Source organism: Entelurus aequoreus, linkage group LG07 (genome assembly GCF_033978785.1).
Source record: "Entelurus aequoreus isolate RoL-2023_Sb linkage group LG07, RoL_Eaeq_v1.1, whole genome shotgun sequence".
NCBI lineage: Eukaryota > Metazoa > Chordata > Actinopteri > Syngnathiformes > Syngnathidae > Entelurus > Entelurus aequoreus.
The window spans coordinates 4,259,451-4,286,853 of record NC_084737.1 but is presented as its reverse complement, the minus strand read 5'-3'; the positions used below and the strand labels follow the sequence as shown (position 1 = coordinate 4,286,853).

General features: G+C 38.7%; 2 protein-coding genes across 4 annotated transcripts in view; both read left to right on the top strand.

Moving 5' to 3' along the window:
• Positions 1-4,164: 4,164 nt before the first annotated feature.
• ndufb11 (NADH:ubiquinone oxidoreductase subunit B11) lies at positions 4,165-16,703 on the top strand. The gene is made up of 3 exons (XM_062051856.1): positions 4,165-4,402; positions 12,669-12,799; positions 16,486-16,703. Exons 1-3 carry the CDS (start codon positions 4,229-4,231, stop codon positions 16,613-16,615), a joined length of 435 nt encoding a protein of 144 aa, XP_061907840.1. The 5' UTR covers positions 4,165-4,228; the 3' UTR covers positions 16,616-16,703.
• A 2,252-nt stretch (positions 16,704-18,955) lies between these two features.
• rtel1 (regulator of telomere elongation helicase 1) overlaps positions 18,956-27,403 on the top strand; it is a 58,309-nt gene continuing 49,861 nt past the window's right edge. For 2 of the 3 annotated variants that reach the window (XM_062052416.1, XM_062052415.1), the window contains exons 1-3: positions 18,956-19,236; positions 23,843-24,041; positions 24,163-24,256. In XM_062052416.1, the coding sequence (XP_061908400.1) occupies positions 19,135-19,236; positions 23,843-24,041; positions 24,163-24,256 (395 nt within the window). In that variant the 5' untranslated portion in view covers positions 18,956-19,134. The remainder of the gene's footprint in view (positions 19,237-23,842; positions 24,042-24,162; positions 24,257-27,403) is intronic. The other variant, XM_062052417.1, reaches the window with a different exon arrangement.

Below are 27,403 nucleotides of genomic sequence, written 5' to 3'. Positions count from 1 at the left end.
TTTTCTGTGTTGAAGTTTGAATGTGTTTGAATGTGCTGATGCCACACGTTAGTTTGTCATGTTTTGTTGCTTCTGTGGGATGAATAGTATGTGATGCTGCATTATTAGACAAGTGCCTCGCTGGCTGGCGTTAGAATCCTCCATCTGTGTTTTTACTTGCGCTGAAAATATCCTGAGAGGGTCTGGAAAGTGTTGTGCTGCCGGGTGGATTAATGACCCGGGTGTGTCACGTTTGGGCACACATGTCAAGCTGGATCATTGTAAGAAGAAATGAGCCAACAAAAGTGTTTGTGCTTGACACTGACACTGTGTGCTACTACACATGTATACAGCTGGCCCACAAGCAGGGAAGTTGTCACGTTGTCAGTAAATGGTAAATAAAAAGAGAATACAACAAATCCTTTTCAACTTATATTCAATTGAATAGACTGCAAAGACAAGATATTTCATGTTCACACTGAGAAACTTTCTTATTTGTTGCAAATATTAGCTAATTTGGAATGGAATGGCAGCAACACATTGCAAAAAAGTCATTTTTACCAGTGTGTTACATGGCCTTTCCTTTTAACAACACTCAGTAAAGGTTTGGGAAGTGAGGAGACACATTTTTGAAGTGGGATTATTTCCCATTCTTGCTTGATGTACAGCTTAAGTTGTTCAACAGTCTCCCTTCTCATATTTTAGCCTTCACACAGGTCTGGACTACAGGCAGGCCAGTCTAGTACCCACACTCTTTTACTATGAAGCCACGCTGTTGTAACACCTGGCTTGGCATTGTCTTGCTGAAATAAGCAGGGGCGTCCATGGTAACGTTGCTTGGATGGCAACATATGTTGCTCCAAAAGCTGTATGTACCTTTCAGCATTAATGGTGCCTTCACAGATGTGTAAGTTACCCATGTCTTGGCCACTAATACACCCCCATACCATCACACATGCTGCCTTTTACACTTTCACCCTAGAACATGTCTTGACCACTAATACATCCCCATACCATCACACATGCTGCCTCTTACACTTTCACCCTAGAACAGTCCGGATAGTTCTTTTCCTCTTTGGTCCAGACTAGAGGACACCACATCCAGTTTCCAAAAACAATTTGAAATGTGGACTCGTCAGACCACAGAACACTTTTCCACTTTGCATCAGTCCATCTTAGATGAGCTCGGGCCCAGCGAAGCGTTTCTGGGTGTTGTTGATAAATGGCTTTTGCTTTGCATAGTAGAGTTTTAACTTGCACTTACAGATGTAGCGACCAACTGTAGATAGATAGTACTTTATTGATTCCTTCAGGAGAGTTCCCTCAGGAAAATTAAAAGTAAATTCAAAATTAAACTGTAGTTACTGACAGTGGTTTTCTGAAGTGTTCCTGAGCCCATGTGGTGATATCCTTTACACACGGATGTGGCTTTTTGATGCCCGAGGGATCCAAAGTGTGTAATATCATGGCTTACCTGCAGTGATTTCTCCACATTCTCTGAACCTTTTGATGATATTACGGAGCGTAGATGGTGAAATCCCTCAATTCCTTGTTGAGAAATGTTGTTGTTCAACAATTTGCTCAGGCATTTGTTGACAAAGTGGTGACCCTCGCCCCGTCCTTGTTTGTGAATGACTGAGCATTTCATGGAAGCTGCTTTTATACCCAATCATGGCACCCACCTGTTCCCAATTAGCCTGTTCACCTGTGGGATGTTCCAAATAAGTCTTTGATGAGCATTCCTCAACTTGCTCACTCTTTTTTGCCACTTGTGCCAGCTTTTTTGAAACATGTTGCAGCCATCAAATTTCAAATGAGCTAATATTTGCAACAAATAAGAAAGTTTCTGAGTGTGAACATGAAATATCTTGTCTTTGCAGTCTATTCAATTGAATATAAGTTGAAAAGGATTTGTTGTATTCTCTTTTTATTGACCATTTACACAACTTCACTGCTTTTAGCGACACATGCTGTGTTCATCTCTCAAATCAAAAAGAAGAGTTATTGAAGTCTCGGATGATGGGAACGTAACTTTGTGTGCTTCTTCTTCTGTAAACTTGCCATGGAAACGTCTTTTGAAACAATTGTCCTGCTGTACGCCAAATGCCCTCACACACTTTGTAGACATAGAGGGCCAAAACTTCATCAAAGTGTACTGCATTTAAAAAGTCACTATGAACATGTCAAAGAAGCCTTTTTTCCACAAAACTAGTGAGCTACTTGAATCAATGCTTATTTTACAAATGTTTTTTCTTCCATGTTTTTATTTTGAGAGGCCTTTGTCCAAATAACTTTGTTTTGTATTCCTTGTTAAATGCTTTGCCTTCCATCCCCTCATGTATAAATAGCATATTTAATATTTGAAAGGTACCTAGCTGGACTATGAGCTAGCAATATGTGCATTTGTATGAAAGTTGAGCTATTTACCCTATGGAATTGCAAAAGAGTTACACTTTTTAATCATTCATATGATTGTATAACGGGCACAAATAAATATTCTCAACAACTCAATTGGTGGCAATTGTTTTTTACATCACTAAAAGTATGAAATAAAGCCTTCATTCTTTTGTCATAGTGATGTAAGAATGTGTGGATCGATACTGAATCATTGATAGCAGCGATACCAGATCTTGGTGTGCTAATGCAAGATTATTCCCAGTGTGGTCCTTTCAACCCAATGTTGCAAGTGTATGCAGCACTTTCCCTGCCACCTGCAACTGTGGAATGTTCTGGCACCTTGCCCCTACTAGCTAAGTAGGCTCACAGCTAAAATGTGACAAATGGGCCTACCTGTTTTGTATTCTCTAAAGCAGGGGTGGGGGGGCCGCACACTGAAAAACGAAAGCATGCAGGGGCCATTTTGATATTTTGAGTTTTCCAAACCAATACAAAGGGAGATTTTTATTTATTTATTTATTTTACATTTCGGGCTTCTCTCAAGTTTGGTCCCAGGGACCCAGAAGGATCACAGTCATTAAAATGTTAAAAATAAGTTGTTGTTTTATTTTGTATCAATATTTAAATCACTAGATCAACTTCAGATCTATTTGTCGATATAATAATTTTTTTATGCCCTTTTTGTTGAAGAAAAAATGTTTTTTTAATGGCAAAACCCCAAAATATTTAACATAAAAGTCCTACTTTATTTAATTTATTTTTTAAACTTTCAACGCTTAAATCTCTCGATCAACTTCAGGTTAATCTGTGTATTATTCATTTTTATTATTTATTTATTTTTTATGTTTTTTTTTCTTTGTTTGTTTGATGCCCATTTTGTTTTGTTTTTTTATGGTAAACACACCAAATATGCAAAAAAAAAAAAAAAAAGGGTCCCATTCATAAAAGTGTTCAAGTATGTTCTACATTATCTTTTATTTGTTTTACTTTCTACATTATTTTTATGTATTTTTTACTTCCAATGCTTACATCTTTTGATCAACTTCAGGTTAATCTGTATATCATAACTTTGTATTATTATTATTTTTTTAATGTTTTTTTGTTTGTTTGCTTTATGCCCATTTTGTTTTTGTTTTTTTATGGTAAACACACAAAAATGCAATATTTTTCCCCAAAAAATAGTTCAGAGTTAAATATTTGATGTGATGTAGTTGAAATCTTGAATAAGACAATAATTCATCAAAACATTGATTTTGATTCATTGTTATTTTCTGAGCAATGACAGTTTAAAAAAACTCCCACTAAAATGATCAGGGATCCAAAAGGGTCCAGCTGCGCATAAAAGTGTTCAAATAAGCCCTACATCATTATACCTTTTTTTTTTTTAACTTTCAACTGTTAAATCTCTTGATCAACTTCAGGTTAATCTGTATATTATAAGTTTTTATTATTTATTTTTGTAATGTTTTTTTGGTTTTTATTTAATGCCCATTTTGTTTAGTTTTATGGTAAACACACAATGTATGCAATATGGTATTTTAAGAACGTGCCGTAAGATGCAAATTGGACACCACTGCTCTGAAGGGAGTTCTGGAGGTTAGTTTGGGTGGAATATGACTCATAGTTTGTGTAGAATATTACTTATTAGTTGTTTCTTTGAAGCCTGTAGGAGTCCTACGACTCAATCATTGTTTTTGTAATGAGCCCGCGCCTCCAGAGGGGGCAGTAATGCGCTTTAAACTAAACGCAAGCAGCCATTTTACTTCGAAGAAGAAGGTAGGCTGAACCGTGACGTCACTGAGTGCTTGTTTCCGCTTCCGGGGCGACGTATCCTTCGCTAACAGCAGGCAAAATGTTGACCCGACTGGCGCGGCTCGGGCCCGTTTTGCCGCGCTTACGCGCTCACTTGCCGGTTCGATTCGTGTCCCAATCCAAGCCCAGCGGGGCCGTCGGTGCCAGCGTCGCGACGGAACTGCAGCAGGCGGCACCGAATGTCAGCCACGGGGAGGTCAACCCGTTTGTCAAGGTGAGTTCCTCCGCCTCCTTCAATGTTACAATAAACACGTCCTCCGCCTGTACAATCTTACAATAAACACGTCCTCCGCCTCCTTCAATATTACAATAAACACGTCCTCCGTCTGTACAATGTTACAATAAACACGTCCTCCGCCTGTACAATCTTACAATAAACACGTCCTCCGCCTCCTTCAATATTACAATAAACACGTCCTCCGTCTGTACAATGTTACAATAAACACGTCCTCCGTCTGTACAATCTTACAATAAACACGTCCTCCGCCTCCTTCAATATTACAATAAACACGTCCTCCGTCTGTACAATGTTACAATAAACACGTCCTCCGTCTGTACAATCTTACAATAAACACGTCCTCCGCCTGTACAATCTTACAATAAACACGTCCTCCGCCTCCTTCAATATTACAATAAACACGTCCTCCGCCTCCTTCAATATTACAATAAACACGTCCTCCGCATGTACAATATTACAATAAATACTTCCTCCGCCTGTACAATATTACAATAAATACTTCCTCCGCCTGTACAATATTACAATAAATACTTCCTCCGCCTGTACAATATTACAATAAATATTTCCTCCGCCTGTACAATGTTACAATAAACACGTTCTCCGCCTCCTTCAATATTACAATAAATACTTCCTCCGCCTGTACAATATTACAATAAATACTTCCTCCGCCTGTACAATATTACAATAAATATTTCCTCCGCCTGTACAATGTTACAATAAACACGTTCTCCGCCTCCTTCAATATTACAATAAATACTTCCTCCGTCTCTACAATGTTACAATAAACACGTCCTCCGCCTGTTCAATATTACAATAAACACTTCCTCCGCCTGTACAATATTACAATAAATACTTCCTCCGCCTCCTTCAATATTACAATAAATACCCTCTGCGTGTACAATATTACAATAAATAGTTCCTCCGCCTGTACAATATTACAATAAATAGTTCTTCCGCCTGTACAATATTACAATAAATTGCTTCTGCGTGTACAATATTACAATAAATAGCTCCTCCGCGTGTACAATATTGCAATAAATAGTTCCTCCGCCTGTACAATATTACAGTAAATAGTTCCTCCGCCTGTACAATATTACAATAAATAGCCTCTGTGTGTACAATACTACAATAAATAGTTCCTCCACGTGTACAATATTACAGTAAATAGTTCCTCCGCTTGTACAATATTACAATAAATAGTTCCTCCGCCTGTACAGTATTACAATAAATTGTTCCTCCGTGTGTACAATTTTACAATAAATAGCCTCCGCGTGTACAATATTACAATAAATAGTTCCTCCGCCTGTACAATATTACAGTAAATAGTTCCTCCGCCTGTACAATATTACAATAAATAGCCTCTGTGTGTACAATACTACAATAAATAGTTCCTCCACATGTACAATATTACAGTAAATAGTTCCTCCGCCTGTACAATATTACAATAAATAGCCTCTGTGTGTACAATACTACAATAAATAGTTCCTCCACATGTACAATATTACAGTAAATAGTTCCTCCGCGTGTACAATATTACAATAAATAGTTCCTCCGCCTGTACAGTATTACAATAAATAGTTCCTCCGTGTGTACAATATTACAATAAATAGTTCCTCCGTCTGTACAATATTACAATAAATAGCCTCTACGTGTACAATATTACAATAAATAGCCTCTACGTGTACAATATTACAATAAATAGTTTCTCCGCGTGTACAATATTACAATAAATAGTTCCTCCGCCTGTACAATATTACAATAAATAGCCTCTAAGGCTCTATGTGTACAATATTACAATAAATAGCCTCTAAGGCTCTACGTGTACAATATTACAGTAAATAGCCTCTAAGTATACAATATTACAATAAATAGCCTCTAAGGCTCTACGTGTACAATATTACAATAAATAGCCTCTACGTGTACAATATTACAATAAATAGCCTCTACGTGTACAATATTACAATAAATAGCCTCTACGTATACAATATTACAATAAATAGCCTCTAAGGCTCTACGTGTACAATATTACAATAAATAGCCTCTATGTGTACAATATTACAATAAATAGTTCATTCTCTGTATCTGCAACGGAAATTGGCCGATTTGTGTTGACATTGTTTCTCTCTTGTTGACGTTGTTTGTGTCATGACGCCTGACGCGGAGGGATTGTCGGTGCGTGCTAGTTAGCGACACACAGCCAACATGGCGGCCGTGTTATTTATTTTATTTTTATTTTTTTTAAACTTTATTTATAATATTCAACATTTACATTTAATCAAAGAAATAATAATGTACAAAACAGCGCCAGGGGTTTGTAAACTCAAAGTAACTAAAATAGAATGCAAAATATATATATATATATATATATATATATATATATATATATATATATATATATATATATATATATATATATATATATATATATATATATATATATATATATATATATATATATATATATATATATATATATATATATATATATATATAATAAAGTGTAAAGCCATAGACTCGCACAAGTTCCGTAAATAATCCAAATTTGGAACACAGCATCATAGTTTTCACAGCTTTTTGGCTGTTGGACGTAGAAAGCGTTTTAAAGTAAAGTTCTCATTCTTTTTTAAAGGCACAAAAAACAGGTCGGGTATTGAGCAACTTACATTTATGAATATAAGACTTAGCCTCATTAGTATAATGAGCTTGCAAAGGTAAAATTCCTTTTCAAATGTGTTTTCATACAGTGTAAATCCAAATAGCACATCTTTAAAACAAAGCACACATTTGTCATGAATGTTGTCCAGGATGAAAGCACAGATAGTGATGGAGTGCTTTCACAAGTCCAACACAGGTGGTAAACAGTCACGTTACATAAGGTGCAGGTCACATAATGTGGAACATGCATGTTACATAGGGTGCAGGTCACATAAGGTGCAACATGCATGTTACATAGGGTGCAGGTCACATAAGGTGCAACATGCATGTTACATAAGGTGCAACATGCATGTTACATAAGGTGCAGGTCACATAATGTGCAACATGCATGTTACATAAGGTGCAGGTCACATAATGTGCAACATGCATGTTACATAAGGTGCAGGTCACATAATGTGCAACATGCATGTTACATAAGGTGCAGGTCACATAAGGTGCAACATGCATGTTACATAAGGTGCAGGTCACATAAGGTGCAACATGCATGTTACATAAGGTGCAGGTCACATAAGGTGCAACATGCATGTTACATAAGGTGCAGGTCACATAAGGTGCAACATGCATGTTACATAAGGTGCAGGTCACATAAGGTGCAACCTGCATGTTACATAAGGTGCAACATGCATGTTACATAAGGTGCAACATGCAGGTCACATAAGGTGCAACATGCATGTTACATAAGGTGCAGGTCACATAATGTGCAACATGCATGTTACATAGGGTGCAGGTCACATAAGGTGCAACATGCATGTTACATAGGGTGCAGGTCACATAAGGTGCAACATGCATGTTACATAGGGTGCAGGTCACATAAGGTGCAACATGCATGTCACATAGGGTCCAGGTCACATAAGGTGCAACATGCATGTTACATAGGGTGCAGGTCACATAAGGTGCAACATGCATGTTACATAGGGTGCAGGTCACATAAGGTGCAACATGCATGTTACATAGGGTGCAGGTCACATAAGGTGCAACATGCATGTTACATAAGGTGCAGGTCACATAAGGTGCAACATGCATGTTACATAAGGTGCAGGTCACATAAGGTGCAACATGCATGTTACATAGGGTGCAGGTCACATAAGGTGCAACATGCATGTTACATTAGGTGCAGGTCACATAAGGTGCAACATGCATGTTACATAAGGTGCAGGTCACATAAGGTGCAACATGCATGTTACATAGGGTGCAGGTCACATAAGGTGCAACATGCATGTTACATAGGGTGCAGGTCACATAAGGTGCAACATGCATGTTACATAGGGTGCAGGTCACATAAGGTGCAACATGCATGTTACATAGGGTGCAGGTCACATAAGGTGCAACATGCATGTTACATAGGGTGCAGGTCACATAAGGTGCAACATGCATGTTACATAAGGTGCAGGTCACATAAGGTGAAACATGCATGTTACATAGGGTGCAGGTCACATAAGGTGCAACATGCATGTTACATGGGGTGCAGGTCACATAAGGTGCAACATGCATGTTACATAGGGTGCAGGTCACATAAGGTGCAACATGCATGTTACATGGGGTGCAGGTCACATAAGGTGCAACATGCATGTTACATAGGGTGCAGGTCACATAAGGTGCAACATGCATGTTACATGGGGTGCAGGTCACATAAGGTGCAACATGCATGTTACATAGGGTGCAGGTCACATAAGGTGCAACATGCATGTTACATAAGGTGCAGGTCACATAAGGTGAAACATGCATGTTACATAGGGTGCAGGTCACATAAGGTGCAACATGCATGTTACATGGGGTGCAGGTCACATAAGGTGCAACATGCATGTTACATAGGGTGCAGGTCACATAAGGTGCAACATGCATGTTACATGGGGTGCAGGTCACATAAGGTGCAACATGCATGTTACATAAGGTGCAACATGCATGTTACATAAGGTGCAACATGCATGTTACATAAGGTGCAACATGCATGTTACATAAGGTGCAACATGCATGTTACATAAGGTGCAGGTCACATCAATGTCCTTCTTGTATCTAAGCATCACAGTCTTTACAGGCTAATAACCATGAATGATTTTGAAAGAAATCTCTTTGATTTTGTTTGGCGGCCGTGTTATTGGCTTTTATGTAACATTTGTATCGCATGTCACTGCCAGTCTTGCACTTCCAACATGTTGTTAAACTAACATCTCGTCTTGACTTCATTGTGCAAACCAGCCGCTTTTAATTACAGATATATGTAGGGATGATACTCGAAACCGGTTTTTCGATAAGAAAAGAACTGAGTCCTCGGACTCGAATCCCTTTTTGAGAACCGGTACCCGTTATCGAGACCACTATAGTAAAGAAAAAGAGTGGGTTTTTTATTTGAATCCCTCGGAACGAATCCCGTCCCGACCAGAAATGCTCCGTGGGACATCACAATAAATGACGTCACGTAGCTCAGTCATTAGGCGCAGATAGCAAAAGCAGGAAAAAAATAGACGGGAAAAAGCGCTCCAAGGTGTAATAAAGTTCAAAACAAAAGGTATAATCCAATGAATAACTTTACTGAGAGATTTGAGCAGGGTAAAAACACATGAAGAACACTTTTACCACCCACCGGAAACATAGCAACCAGGCTAGCAACGCACCTCCTTTACGGCAGCTGTCGCAACCTTCTTAAGACAACCGCAGCACATACATATATATACAACACTGCAGCACATACATATATATACAACACTGCAGCACATACATATATATACAACACTGCAGCACATACATATATATACAACATATACAACACCGCAGCACATACATATATATACAACACTGCAGCACATACATATATATATACAACACTGCAGCACATACATATATATACAACATATACAACACCGCAGCACATACATATATATACAACACTGCAGCACATACATATATATACAACATATACAACACCGCAGCACATACATATATATACAACACCGCAGCACATACATATATATACAACACTGCAGCACATACATATATATACAACATATCTCCCTTTTTTAACTTTTGTTTTTCTTTCCTTGTAAACGTTACAAAATCACACTGTAGATGTGTTGTCTGTCTAATTATAAATAATGCAGACGAGGCGTGTTGGCTGACTTCTTGACGTTTACTTTCACAGCGTGGCAACATGCAACACTTTTCGGGGCTACCGCGCATGCTCGTCACTCCCGTTGCATGCTGGGTAGTGTAGTTGTTATATTCTCTAGCTCATAACATTTTTTCCCATATAAAGAAATAATGTTAACTCAATAAAGTGTATTTCTTTTTTTAGCTTTAACTTTTCATGTTTTAGCATTGTAACCACATTTGCAAACAACTTTTCTCTTCATAGAATGTTCTTTCAATAAAGAAATGAAGTGCAAAAATGTCAAAGCATCATAACAAACAGTTATGTCAAATAGCAGCAGAAGTGCACTTTTTGGAGAGCTGTATTATTTTCAGTTTTGTGCCCAAGGGACTGATTTTATTTAACACTATATTATTATTTATACACCTATAGTGATCACAGAGACAGCTTGTTTTTGTTTTACCTTATATATTTGTTTCTCTGAAAAATCCCACTTAATATACTTTGGGTAACAACAGTCAATATTTATTTATTTTATTTATTTTTTTAGGGGGGTAACAGTCAATATTTATTTATTTTTTAGATTAAATTGTTTTCTTATATAATAAAAGTGAGCTTTTGTTAAACCAAATATTGTGTGTTTTTTTTTATATACAACAACCTATCTGGACTCCATAAGAGAATCCATAAGGAATCGGTTCGATAAGAGGATTCGATAATAGGCTCGAACTCGATAATTTCTTATGAAACATCATCCCTAGATATATGGAAATAATTGGCAGCGTTAAGTAGGCCAGTGGTGAGAAACTAAGGCTAAGCGATATATTACGATATACAAAGCCCAAAAGCAGTGAAGTTTTCAGGTTGTGTAAATGGTAAATAAAAAGAGAATACAACAAATCCTTTTCTACTTATATTCAATTGAATAGACTGCAAAGACAAGATATTTCATGTCCACACTGGAAAACGTTATTTTTTGCAAATATTCGCTCATTTGGAATTTGATGCCTGCAACATGTTTAAAAAAAGCTGGCACAAGTGGCAAAAAAGATTGAGAAAGTTGAGGAATGCTCATCAAAGACTTATTTGGAACATCCCACAGGTGAACAGGCTAATTGGGAACAGGTGGGTGCCATGATTGGGTATAAAAGCAGCTTCCATGAAATGCTCAGTCATTCACAAACAAGGACGGGGCGAGGGTCACCACTTTGTCAACAAATGCCTGAGCAAATTGTTGAAGAACAACATTTCTCAACAAGGAATTTAGGGATTTCACCATCTACGCTCCGTAATATCATCAACAGGCTCAGAGAATCTGAAGAAATCACTTGATCCCGCATCAAAAAGTGACATCAGTGTGTAAAGGATATCACCACATGTGCTCAAGAACACTTCAGAAAACCACTGTCAGTAACTACAGTTGGTCACTACATCTGTAAGTGCAAGTTAAAACTCCACTATGCAAAGCCATTTATCAACAACACCCAGAAACGCTTCGCTGGGCCCGAGCTCATCCAAGGTGGACTGTTGCAGAGTGGAAAAGTGTTCTGTGGTCTGACGAGTCCACATTTCAAATTGTTTTTGGAAACTGTGGACGTGGTGTCCTCCGGACCAAAACAATTAGTATGTAAAAATGCTTCATGAAGTGTAAGAAAATAGTGCAAAGTGTGAAAATGTAAACATAAAGAAACCTGAGAAGAATCAATCAATTCCTTTATTGTCATTGTCATAATAACACTTAAGTCATATAGTGCAAATTGTGAAAATGTAAACATAGAAACCTGAGAAGAACTATTTTCTGCAGGTTTAGTGCCAGGAAGTTACAGTTGTGCTCTAAAGGGTGAGCGTGGTGTTGTATTAGCGCTCTTGGTGGGGACAAGCACCTTGCATCATTTACACACCTCATACGGTCCCTTTTTAAAGAATACTGTCCAGGTGAGCTGTCCTCTTTTATCCACAATGTCTTCATTTTAACCACAAGACAACAATATGGCGCAACCTGATAGTTGATACTGTTACTTGATTGGCTGTCAGCGTGTCACGCCCACTGATCACTTCCTGCCTTGCTTGGTTACCAGAGAGACTTTGTTCATGCAACCAACCTTGCTTCCACACTTCACTTTTATTCCAACGAAGAACAAAACATTTTTATAGAACTTTTTATTATGGGATACATTTGGTATGATCTAGTAATGTCATTATTGTATTCAACAGTGTTCTGTACTTATAAGCACATTTCCCATAGAAGATCAGTAAAGTGTAGAATTGATTTAAATGTTTGCCAATGCAGAGAACAAACTGTAGCTAGCAGGTAGGAACCAAATGAGTAATAATTATGATTATATGGTTAGCAATAATTATTATATCTTCAGACACTCTTGCTACAGTATCTGCCATTTCTTTTTTATGAATGATATTCTTCACTTGTTTCCTATTCTACAGAATCCAGATTACCATGGCTTCTCCACTGACCCTGAGGTGGATGTATGGAACATGAGATTAGCCTTCTTCTTCGGCGTGTCTCTGTGTATCGTCATCGGAGGAACATTTCTTTGCTACTTACCAGACCATGGGTATGGCCCGTTTGATTGATTTCACTTGTACTTTCATACAGTAAAAGGTTAAGGAATAGGGAAAACCCCAGCCCCTGGTGGTCTTGGCGTCACACCGACTATGCTAACGTTAGCTACCAACAACAAGCCCTCACAGCAAAACATAGGAAAGTGGAGGACTTCCTAGCATAACTTTATCACCCCATTCTCACAGACCATGAAGGTACAAACAGTAATAGAAGTCATTGCAACATAACCACGGCCTTGTTCTGGAAGTGAACCACATTGCATTATGATCATACAACATCAACATAATTATATTAATACATTTTATTTGTAAAAGCACTTTACATTGTGCAAACAACCTCAAAGTGCTACAGTGCATTTAAAAAACAAAGCAACAACGCTAAAACCACAAATAGCTGCCCCCAACAAGTAAAATAAATAGTAAAAAAAAACAAAAAACTAGAACAGCCTAATAGCTAGAACAAGCATACATATATCTAAAAAAAGGCTTTTTTTAAAAAAAAGAAGGGTTTTTAAGCCTTTTTTAAAAGCATCCACAGTCTGTGGTGCCCTCAGGTGGTCAGGGAGAGCGTTCCACAGACTGGGAGCGGCGGAGCAGAAAGCCCGGTCTCCCATAGTTCGGAGCTTTGTCCTTGGAGGTTGGAGGAGGTTAGCCTGGAGGGTGTCGTGTGGTGGATTTGGGGGTGAGCAGTTCTTTGAGGTAGAGGGGGGCATTTCCACACATCTGACTGAAACGGTTAATAATATTAATGTATTGAATTATACCTGTAACTGGGAGTCTTGTAAAAACCAAGCGCACACCGTAAAATGGCTGTGGGTTGTATCTTGTCGCTAACACAATAAGAGCCCCAGAAGAATGGTTACCATGGTTTCCCCAAAATGTAATAATCATCCTCGGTGGCTCGCCACGGCAAAATAAAAGTTGTCACACCTAAAAATGATTACTAAGTGACAACAAATCACTGCGGTACTAATTCATTAAAAACAGTAATATACTGCTTCTGAAAAATACCACTACTTTTTTTTCCCCTCCCGGATGCTGTCATGACATTGCTGGTAAAACTTGCATACGCATATTAGGCAACGCACACGAACAGATTACTTACAAGCAGAAACACAGAAAAGGAAGAATGGACACATTTTGGCTGAAAAACAAACCATGAAGTTGAAGCTATTAACACTGAAGCACCCTGAGCTCGTGGCTAACTGCAGTCAGCAGTGTTTTAGCTACTTCTAAATCACTAATCATTGTCTCCATGGCGACAAGTAAAGTAAGTTTCTTACATGTAGCATTATCACTGCAGGACGAGGAATCGCTAAACATGCTTCACTACACACTGTAGGGCAGGGGTCGGCAACCCAAAATGTTGAAAGAGCCATATTGGACCAAAAATACAAAAACAAATCTGTCTGGAGCCGCAAAAAATTAAAAGCCATATTACATACAGATAGTGTGTCATGAGATATAAATGTAATTAAGATGACTTAAAGGAAGCTAAATTACCTCAAATATAGCTACAAATGAGGCATAATGATGCTATATGTACATATAGATAGCCTAAATAGCATGTTAGCATCGATTAGCTTGCAGTCATGCAGTGACCAAATATGTCTGATTAGCACTCCACACAAGTCAATAACATCAACAAAACTCACCTTTGTGCATCCATGCACAACGTTAAAAGTTTGGTGGACAAAATGAGACAGAAAAAGAAGTGGCATAAAACACGTCCTAGAAAGTCGGAGAAAGTTATACATGTAAACAAACTATACGGTGAGTTCAAGGACCGCCAAAATTAGTAGGACAAAACGGCGCTCCCCAAATACTCGAATCAGTGAAGCATGTTTAATACAAACAGTGTGCTTTATAACAATTAGTGTCATGTTTGTCCTCCTACAGAAACCATATTAAAACAAAAAATATATTTATTTCCCCTCATCTTTTTCCATTTTTGATACATTTTTGAAAAAGCTCCAGAGAGCCACTAGGGCGGTGCTAAAGAGCCGCATGCGGCTCTAGAGCCGCGGGTTGCCGACCCCTGCTGTAGGAGGATACAATAGCTCACCGCTAACAAGCTAGCACTCCTGAATGTAAACAAATGCCATGGGTGGATCTACACAGACATCCACTGTAATGATACCAAGTACAAGAGATGCTAGATGTGTTGCGAGTCATTTTCACTAAAAGGATTGGAGAAGTATCAATTAATAATAACACAGATTTGTTTATTGTATGTATAACCTTTTATTTTTAGCCTTTTCTACATAAAATATATGCATCAAAGCAGATTATTCATTGTGACCCCTAGCCTCGCCCCTGCCCCCATCTTGGGGAAACCCTGTTTGCTGTTATTATTTTTCACTTGAAGAAATAAACCTTGATGCAATTTGTAGTAAGGGAGTGCTGCTGTACAACTTACCTCACAATTATACTCTTCAGACTTTTAAGAAAGTTTCAACGGTCTAAAGTTGTTTATGGTGAAGAACAAAAAACAAGTACATTTGGATTTTGTACATTTCAGTTTAATCAATTTAGAAAGTGAGCGGTCGAAATCAAATGGATTTGTGTAATGGGCCATGGTAGTCAGCTCTAGGGAGGAATATTACCACACTTTGCTTCTTTTTGGTGTGTATAATAACAAAAGTATACAGCGCCTCTGGAAAGTATCTTTTTTATTCCAGTCAAAATGTACAGAATAATGAGGAGTTAACACTTACTGGCACGGTGGTAGAGCAGTCGTCCAGAAACTACAGGGTTCCTGGTTTGAACTCTGGGGTGCTGCGTGTAGAATTCTGTGTGTGGGCGTTAGGGATGATGTTTGATAAGAAATTATCGAGTTTGAGCCCATTATCGAATCCTCTTATCGAACCGATTCCTTATCGATTCTCTTATGGAATCCAGATAGGTTGTTGTATATGGAAAAAAACACAATATTTGGTTTTACAAAAGCTCACTTTTATTTTATAAGAAATAAATACAATAAAATACATAAATAAATATTGACTGTTGTTACCCAAAGTATATTAAGTGGGATTTTTCAGAAAAACAAATATATACAGTAACACAAAAACAAGCTGTCTCTGTGATCACTATAGGTGAATAGCCATACCCTGAGGCGTTTTTTCCGGTCCATTATTTTTGCTACTTGTGTGACATCACAAGTAGCCCCACAGGGCATTTCTTGTGGGATGGGATTCGTTCCCAGGGATTCAAATAAAGAACCAACTCTTTTTCTTTACTATAGTGGCCTCGATAACGGGAACCGGTTCACAAAAAGGGATTCGAGTCCATGGAATCGGTTCTTTTCTTATCAAACGGTTCTTTTCTTATCGAACAACCGGGAGAACCGGTTTCGAACATCATTCCTAGTGGGCGTCAGTGGATAATACTAATATTCCAAAATGTGGTTATCCAATACCAAAAAGTGAAGCTTTGTAAATATTTTCCAGATGCACTGTAACAGTGAAACAAGAACTTGATAACCAAAAGCAATATTCCTATTGTGTGTGTGTGTGTGTGTGGTGTGTGTGTGTGTGTGTGTGTGTGTGTGTGTGTGTGTGTGTGTGTGTGTGTGTGTGTGTGTGTGTGTGTGTGTGTGTGTGTGTGTGTGTGTGTGTGTGTGTGTGTGTGTGTGTGTGTGTGTGTGTGTGTGTGTGTGTGTGTGTGTGTGTTGTTGCAGTATGCGTGAGTGGTCCAGAAGGGAGGCTGAACGTCTCATCCTGCAGAGAGAGAAGGAGGGTCTACCTCTGATCACAGAAAACTACTATGACCCCGACAAGATTATCTTGCCCAGCGTTAGCGAGGAGTAAAATGAACAAGCATCCACTTTGTGTATTTCAGGATTATTGTATGTCGTTACAGTAGAATAATAAATGAGCAAATTGTTGAATTATTTTATTTTGAGTGGACTATGACTTTTACTTAAGAACACGTTTTCAATGAAGACATTGTAAAGTAACAGAAGATTCCACTAAAGTCTTTTTGTCGCCAAATTTCTGGATTTGATAGTTCCTAACAGTGCTGAAGCCATTGAAATGTCTACATCACAGGCGTCAAACCCAAGGCCCGGGGGGCCAGATGTGGCCCGCCACTTCATTTTATTTGGCCCTCAAAATCCTGGAAATAATATGTATCAATAAAGTTCTGTAACTTGTCTTACTAAATGTATTCTTTCTATTTTGGCAGGAAAAAAGTATATGTACTCCATGCAATCGCAAATTATCCATCCATCCATTTTCTACCGCGTGTCCCTTTCGGGGTCGCGGGGGGTGCTGGAGCCTATCTCGGCTGCCTTTGGGCGGAAGGCGGGGTACACCCTGGACAAGTCACCATCTAATCAAAGGGCCAACACAGATAGACAGACAACATTCACACACTAGGGACCATTTAGTTTTGCCAATCAACCTATCCCCAGGTGCATGTCTTTGGAGGTGGGAGGGGCCTATCCCCAGGTGCATGTCTTTGGAGGTGGGAGGGGCCTATCCCCAGGTGCATGTCTTTGGAGGTGGGAGGGGCCTATCCCCAGGTGCTTGTCTTTGGAGGTGGGAGGGGCCTATCCCCAGGTGCATGTCTTTGGAGGTGGGAGGGGCCTATCCCCAGGTGCATGTCTTTGGAAATTGCAAATGATGTTAACTTCAATATTGTCTAATTATGCAAAAATATATTAGCAAACCATTTTTTAAATAGAAAGTTATCCATCAAATTGTGCAATGTAAAAGTAGCAATAGATTCAATGGTAAAATTGTGAAATTTACTGTGGTTTTTACAGCATTTTTCTTTAAATGAAAAAAATATATATATTTTTTTTTACTCTAATAAACGATTGTGGTGTTTTGGCATTTACATTAGTAATACACTGAAACATCTACCGTTGATTTGCAGTAAAAAAACAAACTGGCAGCTCATGTGCCAAAATGTTAGTGTAAAAAATGCAACTGAGCTGCCTTTTTTAACAACAGTACTGTTTTTCCATTTACAGTAATACATTTTGAGGTGAAATTATTGCAACTTACCTTTTTTTAATACATTTTAGTTTTTAAAAAATCTAATAAAATGCATTAAAAATTGTGTAGTAATAGTGTTCACTGTTAAAAGCGCCCCCCTGGGGCCAAACACAACTGCTATGTGGCCCCCAGTGAAAAGCACTCTGGTCTACATTATTAAATCTGGCTGACTTTTGGAGATGGAACTCAATTAACTTTTTAGCTCACTTTGGGCAGCCCTGTTATAGATAGACATATTATTTAGTAATAAATCACATTTAACAGTTTTGGCATATTTATTTGCATCATTGTTTAAAGGGCAAATCTGGCCTTATCAATATGGCGAACATGCTCTCGTCATATCTCGTCTGCATGGCTACGTCAGCGCGGCCGCCATCTTACGCCATGGGAACATCGCCCCCTGGTGTTACAAATTCCGATGGGTAACATATTTCGGTACAACACCGGCCAGAGAATCCTTTAATCATCTTTATTGCTGGAATGTGGATGGCACTTGTGGGCAAGTGTGTTTTATGTGTGTGGTCTAAACAAATAGAGGAAAGAGGAACAATTACAATACTCATTAATATGCAGTAATATACATGTATATGCATACATAATATAATATAATATAAAGGTGTGCATAATATCGAGATATATACTGCACTTAACTATGCATGAACTACAAGTTTCTAAGCTTCAAAGCCATAAATGGTGATTATGTGGTCTATGTCGCCATCTAGAGGCCAAACTACGCCATCGCAGTTGCAATGGCGTTACATAAACTACGCATGAAGGGAAACGCCGTCGACGACACTATAATTATCTCTCAATTATCTGAACTTAGCATGTGCAGAAGTAGCAAGGTGGCACGACATTGTATGTACATGACCAAACTGACACATTGTATGTACATGACCAAACTGACACATTGTATGTACATGACCAAACTGACACATTGTATGTACATGACCAAACTGACACGACATTGTATGTACATGACCAAACTGACACGACATTGTATGTACATGACCAAACTGACACATTGTATGTACATGACCAAACTGACACATTGTATGTACATGACCAAACTGACATTTATGAACGTTGTGTGTATATAAAAAAGGTTGCGACAATGCGCATGCGCAGTATGACGTATGCGGAAGTTGTCTACTGGCGGCAATCGTGATTTCCCCATGAGAGCAACAGTTGACACGGACGGTCCACGCTAGCGATGATGTCATTCATATTTCTATTTAGATGCTTTAAATGACCAATAAGTTGGTTGCTTTAGTTTGTAGCGCTCATAAACTGTGAGGCGTCTTTTTGCCTTCCGAGGCTTTATCATGCCGTCATTTGATTTCCACGGCGTGACGGTGCAATTCCCCTTCCCTCCCTACGAGTGTCAGAAAGATTACATGAAGAAAGTCATCGAATGTCTTCAGACGGTAAGTTTTCGCATCAAACTACCAAACTAGTCTTAAAGTGTTTTGCTGCTTGTTTTGTGACAACAATTGGAGTCTTGTGGACGTCTTTTAGGTCAACAATGACATGATTGCCAGTTGTGACTCCCAGTTCCTTATTTACCATTTGGATGAACTTCTTTTAGTATTCAACAAAAGGTTTTACACATACATATTAAAAACATACTTATATTAAAAAATACATTATTTTTAATTGTAATTATGTATTTATTTATCCATCCATCCATCCATTTTCTTCCTCTTATCCGAGGTCGGGTCGCGGGGGCAGCAGCCTAAGCAGATAAGCCCAGACTTCCCTCTCCCCAGCCACTTGGTCCAGCTCCTCCCGGGGGATCCCGAGGCGTTCCCAGGCCAGCCAGGAGATATAGTCTTCCCAACGTGTCCTGGGTCTTCCCCGTGGCCTCCTACCGGTCGGACGTGCCCTAAACACCTCCCTAGGGAGGCGTTCGAGTGGCATCCTGACCAGATGCCCAAACCACCTCATCTGGCTCCTCTCCATGTGGAGGAGCAGCGGCTTTACTTTGAGCTCCTCCCGGATGGCAGAGCTTCTCACCCTATCTCTAAGGGAGAGACCCAACACCCGGCGGAGGAAACTCATTTGGGCCGCTTGTACCCGTGATCTTGTCCTTTGGGTCATAACCCAAAGCTCATGACTAGGGATGTCCGATAATGGCTTTTTGCCGATATCCGATATGCCAATATTGTCCAACTCTTTAATTACCGATACCGATATCAACCGATGCCGATATCAACCGATATTTACAGTCGTGGAATTAACACATTATTATGCCTAATTTGGACAACCAGGTATGGTGAACATAAGGTACTTTTTTAAAAAAATGAATCATAAAATAAGATAAATAAATTAAAAACATTTTCTTGAATAAAAAAGAAAGTAAAACAATATAAAAACAGTTACATAGAAACTAGTAATTAATGAAAATGTGTAAAATGAAGTGTTAAAGGTTAGTACTATTAGTGGAGCAGCAGCACGCACAATCATGTGTGCTTACGGACTGTATCCCTTGCAGACTGTATTGATATATATTGATATATAATGTAGGAAGCAGAATATTAATAACAGAAAGAAACAACCCTTTTGTGTGAATGAGTGTAAATGGGGGGAGGGAGGTTTTTTGGCTTGGTGCACTAATTGTAAGTGTATCTTGTATTTTTTATGTGGATTTAATTAAAAATTAAAAAAATAAAAACCGATACCGATAATAAAAAAAACGATACCGATAATTTCCGATATTACATTTTAACGCATTTATCGGCCGATAATATCGGCAGACCGATATTATCGGACATCTCTACTCATGACCATAGGTGAGGATGGGAACGTAGATCGACCGCTAAATTGAGAGCACAACGGATCGATACAGCGTCCGCATTACTGAAGACGCCGCACCGATCCGCCTGTCGATCTCACCATCCACTCTTCCCTCACTCGTGAACAAGACTCCGAGGTACTTGAACTCCTCCACTTGGTGCAGGGCCTCCTCCCCAACCTGGAGATGGCACTCCACCCTTTTCCGGGCGAGAACCATGGACTCGGACTTGGAGGTGCTGATTCTCATATTTCCAATTTGGGGTTCAATATTCTAAAGCAGTGATTTTCCAAACTGGTACGCGTATCACTAGTCGTTTCAATCCATCTGGTAGTAGGCCATAGTCCACGCCATAATAAACAATTAAGACACGTGCAGAACCGTTTTACTCCATCCATCCATTTTAATAATAATAATAATAATAATAGATATTATGTGTAAAAGCACTTTACATTGAGCAAGCAACCTCAAAGTGCTACAGTGCATTTAAAAACAACAACAATGCTACAACCACAAATAGCTGCCCCCAACAAGTAAAAAAAAAATTAATAATAGCCAGAACTAGCACACATATATCTAAAAAAAGGCTTGTTTTAAAAAGAAGGGTTTTTAAGCCTTTTTTTAAAAGCATCCACAGTCTGTGGTGCCCTCAGGTGGTCAGGGAGAGCGTTCCACAGACTGTGAACGGCATAGCAGGAAGCCCGGTCTCCCATAGTTCGGAGCTTTGTCCTCTGAGGTTGTAGAAGGTTAGCCTGTCCGGAGCGCAGGTGTGGTGGTATTTGCGCACTCTCATCAGGTGTGGTGGTATTTGCGCACTCTCATCAGGTGTGGTGGTATTTGCGCACTCTCATCAGGTGTGGTGGTATTTGCGCACTCTCATCAGGATCCTAGCAGCACTATTTTGTAAGTACTGCAGCTTCTGGATCTTCTTGCTGGGGAGCCCCACAAGAAGTGAGTTGCAGTAGTCTAGCCTTTTCTACTGCTTGTCCCTTTCGGGGTCGCGGGGGGGGGGGGGGGGGGGGTGCTGGAGCCTATCCCAGCTGCATTCGGGCAGAGGGCAGGGGTACACCCTGGACAAGTCACCAGTGAGAACTAGAGATGTCCGATAGTATCGGCCTGCCGATATTATCGGCCGATATATGCGTTAAAATGTAATATCGGAAATTATCGGTATCGTTTTTTTTATTATCGGTATCGTTTTTTTTTATTTTATATATTTTTTAAATTAAATCCACATAAAAAACACAAGATACACTTACAATTAGTGCACCAACCCAAAAAACCTCCCTCCCCCATTTACACTCATTCACACAAAAGGGTTGTTTCTTTCTGTTATTAATATTCTGCTTCCTACATTATATATCAATATATATCAATACAGTCTGCAAGGGATACAGTCCGTAAGCACACATGATTGTGCGTGCTGCTGCTCCACTAATAGTACTAACCTTTAACACTTCATTTGACTCATTTTCATTCATTACTAGTTTCTATGTAACTGTTTTTATATTGTTTTACTTTCTTTTTTATTCAAGAAAATGTTTTTAATTTATTTATCTTATTTTATTTTATTCATTTTTAAAAAAAGTACCTTATCTTCACCATACCTGGTTGTCCAAATTAGGCATAATAATGTGTTAATTCCACGACTGTATATATCGGTTGATATCGGTATCGGTTGATATCGGTATCGGTAATTAAAGAGTTGGACAATATCGGATATCGGCAAAAAGCCATTATCGGACATCCCTAGTGAGAACCGAAATATTCTCCACATTCTCCGCTTAAGTCCGCCCTTTCTCAGCCTCCCAGCCAATCAACACGCAGAATACGTGTAAACAAAGAGCAGAGAGCGGCGCCTTCAAGGCCAAGGGAAACCACAGGATCAGTGAACAAACTACATGTGGAACAGAACGTAACATAGCACCCAGTGTGTTACAATACAAATAAAAGAAAAATAAAATGTTAAAAACATGAAATACTATCCAAAATAATCCAAACATGTTGAATATGCTTGTTCAATTAAACATCTGCCTTGTTTGTAATGAATACTTAGGCGTACTATGCTGCTGTATTTTAATTTTGGTCATTTTGACTTATGGAATGTTCACAATGAAAAACAACCCATAAAATTATAGCCAATATTTCAGAATAATTTCCACCAAAAGAGTAATATTGGTGTGAATTTCAATTATTCTGATATACATCTTATATAACTACAGTGTTTCCCACACATTCATTTATTTGTGGCGGCCCGCCACGAAAGAATTACGTCCGCCACAAATATAAAAAAAAAATATATATATATATATATATATATTTTTGTCCTCTCCAGCTTCTCAGGCAAGTCATATAGTTGATGTAGATGCCCATATCGGCTGTTCACATTTACTTTACAAAAGTAAACTTCTCTTGTTGCCTTATTTGTATTTGACTTGATTAAATGTATTTCTATTAGAAACACAACATGTGTATATAACAAAGGGTGCAAAGTGTGCAGGCAGTAGGAAACACATGGTTAAGTGTAGGGAGTAAAACTGATGGCAGTCTAAAGTTCAACACTTTTGGAGCTCTTTGTTCAGTGGATCAGATGTTTGATGAAGCTCTGTGTCTATCTACCACCACTACTGTGTTCTGTTTATTTGTTACTGACTGTGGCAGGACACCTGTTTCACTTTATGTTGCTGGTAAATAATGTGCTTGTAGTAGTAGGCTAAAGTTAAATTATTTAGTATGCACTAATTAAAGGGGCAGAGCTTTGAGACATTTTAGCTTTTATATTTTATAAGATATATTTTTTGTAAGAACCACAATTAATAAATATATTTCAGTAAAACTTATTGTTCAAATCTGTATATAAATATGTACATAAAGTGTTGTAATTATATTGTAAAATGGATGGATGGATGGACGTCTAAAACAAAACTGTTATTATTAATTAGTAAGTATACATTTTTTGAGCCTTTTTAGAGAAAATCAAATCATTGTAGTAAATAATGCAAATTACTTGATGATGTCACAGTGACCACGCCCATAGCCACGCCCCCACCGCCACAGGTATCTTGCAGTTTATGGGAAACACTGAACTAATACTAGTGATTGTTTCCTGATAAAAAATGTTTTATTAAAATAACGAACGTAACGGCTCCTTTTAAAGAGCCGTAAATCCCATCTCTATTCTAGGCTAGTGTATGTTTGAATGTTGCCTACCCCTGCACGTACTGTATTGGTTTTTCTAGAAGGTAAATGGAGTCCTGGAGAGTCCCACAGGCACTGGGAAGACCTTGTGCCTGCTGTGTGCCACCCTGGCTTGGAGGGATCACACCAAAGATGCGATCTCCCAACAGAAAATAGCAGAAAGGCTGGATGGGAAGGAGATGTTTCCCAGTATTCCTCACCCATCTTGGGGGCAAGCCAACAGCGATGTTTCAACACCAAGTATGTACATCTTGTGGTTTGTGCACATTTGGAGCTGTCATGCATGTTTGGGGTTGGCCAACACACCAGGATGTTGTCATTCAAGTAACACATGTGGGCTTTTCTTCTCCTTCTTTTCCAGCAAGCTACAGTGATGTTCCCAAGATCATATATGCGTCACGAACACACTCTCAGCTCGCTCAGGTTGTCAGCGAGTTAAGGAACACTTCGTACAAGTAAGATGTCTTATTTTATTGCGGCAAAGACGTACACAACTAACCCAAAGTCAATTGAAAGAAAAATGCCTTGATGCGACGGACCTGCTGCATATGAATCATGCCTTCAGATCACTTTAGTTGGGAATTGTAGAAATAATAATTGAATTGAGCTGCGTAACAGTTACACCAGGGGTGCTCACACCTTTTCTGCAGGCGAGCTACTTTTCAATTGATCAAGTTGCGGGGATCTACCTCATTCATATAAATAATTTATATTTACTTATTTATGAAATATATGTTTTTGTTAACAAGTTAAAGGTGTTTAATGATAATGCAAGCATGTTTAAAACATATAGTTAATATTGTTAATAAATTGAAGGTGTTTAATGATAATACAAGAATGTTTAATACATATAGTTAATATTGTTAGCAAAATAAAGGTGTTTAAAGATAATGCAAGCATGTTTAACACATATAGTTAATATTGTTAACAAGTTAAATGTGTTTAAAGATAATGCAAGCATGTTTAACACATATAGTTAATATTGTTAACAAGTTAAATGTGTTTAATGATAATACAAGAATGTTTAATACATATAGTTAATATTGTTAGCAAGTTAAATGTGTTTAAAGATAATGCAAGCATGTTTAACACATATAGTTAATATTGTTAACAAGTTAAATGTGTTTAAAGATAATGCAAGCATGTTTAACACATATAGTTAATATTGTTAACAAGTTAAATGTGTTTAAAGATAATGCAAGCATGTTTAACACATATAGTTAATATTGTTAACAAGTTAAAGGTGTTTAAAGATAATGCAAGCATGTTTAACACATATAGTTATTATTGTTAACAAGTTAAATGTGTTTAAAGATAATGCAAGCATGTTTAACACATATAGATTCCTTTATTTCATGAAGACAAGAATATAAGTTGGTGTATTACCTGATTGTGATGACTTGCTTTGATAGGAATCAGACAGTAGTGCTGATAATTACTGATGACTTGCATTGATTGAATCAGACAGTTAGTGTTGATAACGTCCACATTTTCAAATGGAGGAGAAAAAAAGTCCTCCTTTCTGTCCAACACCACATGAAAGTGGTTGGTTTTTGGCATCTTATTTGTCCAGCTTCCGTACTCCTTTGTATACACTTTACAAGAAATACATTGGCGGCAAACTCCGTAGCTTGCTAGCTTGTGCACGCCAGCTTTCTGAGACTCTTATTTTGTTAGTGCAGGCAGGATGAAGCAGCGCTTTTATTGTGCAACTGTGCAGTCGGTCTTTGGAGTTTTGACGACAGGTACGGCGCCAGAGTCTGTTGAAATAAAAAGTGTTTCTCGCCTTCCTGTCGGTCATTTTTTCTTAATAATGAGCTGGCAGCAGCCAGCGTCATCTCAGAAGACCCTCGAGGTGCCGTGAATGTCAATCAAGTGACCAAAGTGACGTCATAGTGAAGATTTATGATCGCTCATTTTTAGGACTATTTTTTTAATGCCTGGCTGGCGATGGACTGACACACCCTCCGTGATCCACCGGTAGCTCGCGATCGACGTAATGAGCACCTCTGGGTTACACCATATGGACTATATAATTCCATCTAGGGATGTAATGATGTAAAGATGTAAGATCACAGTTATTATTATTATTATCGCAGTATTGTTGAATGTGCTCAAAAAGTACATGTACATAGGGCTGGACGATATGGCCTTTTATTAATATCTGTATCTTACATCACTGTTCTATTTACTATATTTTGGAAGATGTTGATTGCACTTGTCAAGCATTGAGGCCATGTTTCAGTGAAATACAGGCTTTTGGAGTCTTTCCTTGCCTGGATGTGGGTTCAGATCAGGGGATGTCTTCATGGTTTGTAAAGCCCTTGGAGGCACTTGTCATTAAGGGCTATATAAATAAATACATGTGAAGTTATTTTTATATAGCACTTTTCTATAGAGACTCAAAGCACCTTACATAGTGAAACCTCTCTACCAACTGAGCCACACCGCCCCAATAAATATTGATTGCTTGATTTATAATCATATATTAGAGGCCTACAGAAATGAAATGTTCTTATTTAAACGGGGATAGCAGGTCCATTCTATGTGTCATACTTGATCATTTCGCGATATTGCCATATTTTTGCTGAAAGGATTTAGTAGAGAACATCGACGATAAAGTTTGCAACTTTTGCTCGCTGATAAAAAAGTCTTGCCTGTACAGGAAGTAGCGTGACGTCACAGGTTGTGGAGCTCCTCACATCTGCACATTGTTTACAATCATGGCCACCAGCAGCGAGAGCGATTCAGACCGAGAAAGCGACGATTACCCCATTAATTTGAGCGAGGATGAAAGATTTGTGGATGAGGAAAGTGAGAGTGAAGGATTAGAGGGCAGTGGAAGCGATTCAGATAGGGAAGATGCTGTGAGAGGCGGGTGGGACCTGATATTCAGCTGGGAATGACTAAAACAGTAAGTAAACACAAGACATATATATACTCTATTAGCCACAACACAACCAGGCTTATATTTAATATGCCACATAACAAACACCTACCCCCTCCCGTCCATATAACCCACCAATACAAATCAAACACCCGCACAACACACTCAATCCCACAGCCCAAAGTACCGTTCACCTCCGTAAAGTTCATACAGAACATATATTTCCCCACAGTTACGTACGTGACATGCACATAGCGGCACGCACGTACGGGCAAGCGATCAAATGTTTGTAAGCCAAAGCTGCGTACTCACGGTAGCGCGTCTGCTATCCAACTTAAAGTCCTCCTGGTTGTGTTGCTGCAGCCAGCCGCTGATACACCGCTTCCCACCTACAGCTTTCTTCTTTGCTGTCTTCATTGTTCATTAAACAAATTGCAAAAGATTCACCAACACAGATGTCCAGAATACTGTGGAATTGTGCGATGAAAACAGACGACTTAATAGCTGGCCACAATGCTGTCCCAATATGTCCGCACAATCCGTGACGTCACGCGCAAACGTCATCATATCTAGACGTTTTCAGCAGGATATTTCGCGGGAAATTTAAAATTGCACTTTACTAATCTAACCCGGCCGTATTGGCATGTGTTTCATCATTGATGTATAAACTATCAGACTGCGTGGTCGCTAGTAGTGGCTTTCAGTAGGCCTTTAA